The sequence below is a fragment of the Chinchilla lanigera genome, unplaced genomic scaffold (assembly GCF_000276665.1).
Source record: "Chinchilla lanigera isolate Chin_1 unplaced genomic scaffold, ChiLan1.0 scaffold00140, whole genome shotgun sequence".
NCBI classification, from domain to species: Eukaryota; Metazoa; Chordata; class Mammalia; order Rodentia; family Chinchillidae; genus Chinchilla; species Chinchilla lanigera.
The window spans coordinates 1,851,971-1,852,614 of record NW_004955541.1 but is presented as its reverse complement, the minus strand read 5'-3'; the positions used below and the strand labels follow the sequence as shown (position 1 = coordinate 1,852,614).

The following is a 644-nucleotide window of genomic DNA, read 5'->3' as shown; positions in this document are numbered from 1 at the left end:
GCCCGGCCCGGCGCGTCCGCTCACCGAAGGTGCGGCGCTGCTTGAAGGTCTTTTCCGACGGCATGGTGCTGGGGTCCGGGGGCAGCGACGGCTCCGGATCCGGCGACGGCGACGGCGACTTCCCTTGTGTCTCCTCGGCCCGCAGCCGGGTCAGGTGGCCGACGCCGCGTCACGGGGCGGGGCCAGAGACGGCCTGGGCGGCCGCCATGACGGGCGTGGCGGATCCCGGTGCAGCGCGCAGCCTCGGGGGCGGGGCCGGGCCTGCGCGTGCGCGCAGGGAAGGCGCACGCCGCTCATGCGCAGAAGTGGGTAGTGCTGCGGCAGTGAGGTTCGGGTAGTTGGTCCTTCCTCCGGCGACGGTCGTGCGCCGCGCGTGCCCGACACCCGGGCCGACACCTGGGCCGGGGCCGATCTGGTCCTCCCCAGCCAGCGGGAACCCCCTGGGAGACAGGCAGGCGAAGCCTCGCGCGGGTGACCCTGGTGCCGAGGCTGGTCTGGGGTGGCTCCTCTGCCCCAGTCAGCACTGACGTCCTGCTTTCACCCGCATCCTTTCTCCGTTCTAAACCCTGCGCGAGGCCGGGCGCGGGGCGCACGCCTGTGACCCCCGCTCCTGCGTTACACGGTGAGATGCTGTCCTAAAGCAA

The 644-nt window shown here is 72.8% G+C and overlaps 1 protein-coding gene across 1 annotated transcript in view; it reads right to left on the bottom strand.

Moving 5' to 3' along the window:
• The window catches only part of Map1lc3b (microtubule-associated protein 1 light chain 3 beta), a 15,807-nt gene extending 15,580 nt beyond the window's left edge, over positions 1-227 (bottom strand). The window contains exon 1 of the mRNA XM_005411002.2: positions 25-227. Coding sequence (XP_005411059.1) covers positions 25-64 — 40 coding nt within the window. The 5' untranslated portion in view covers positions 65-227. The remainder of the gene's footprint in view (positions 1-24) is intronic.
• Positions 228-644: the final 417 nt, after the last annotated feature.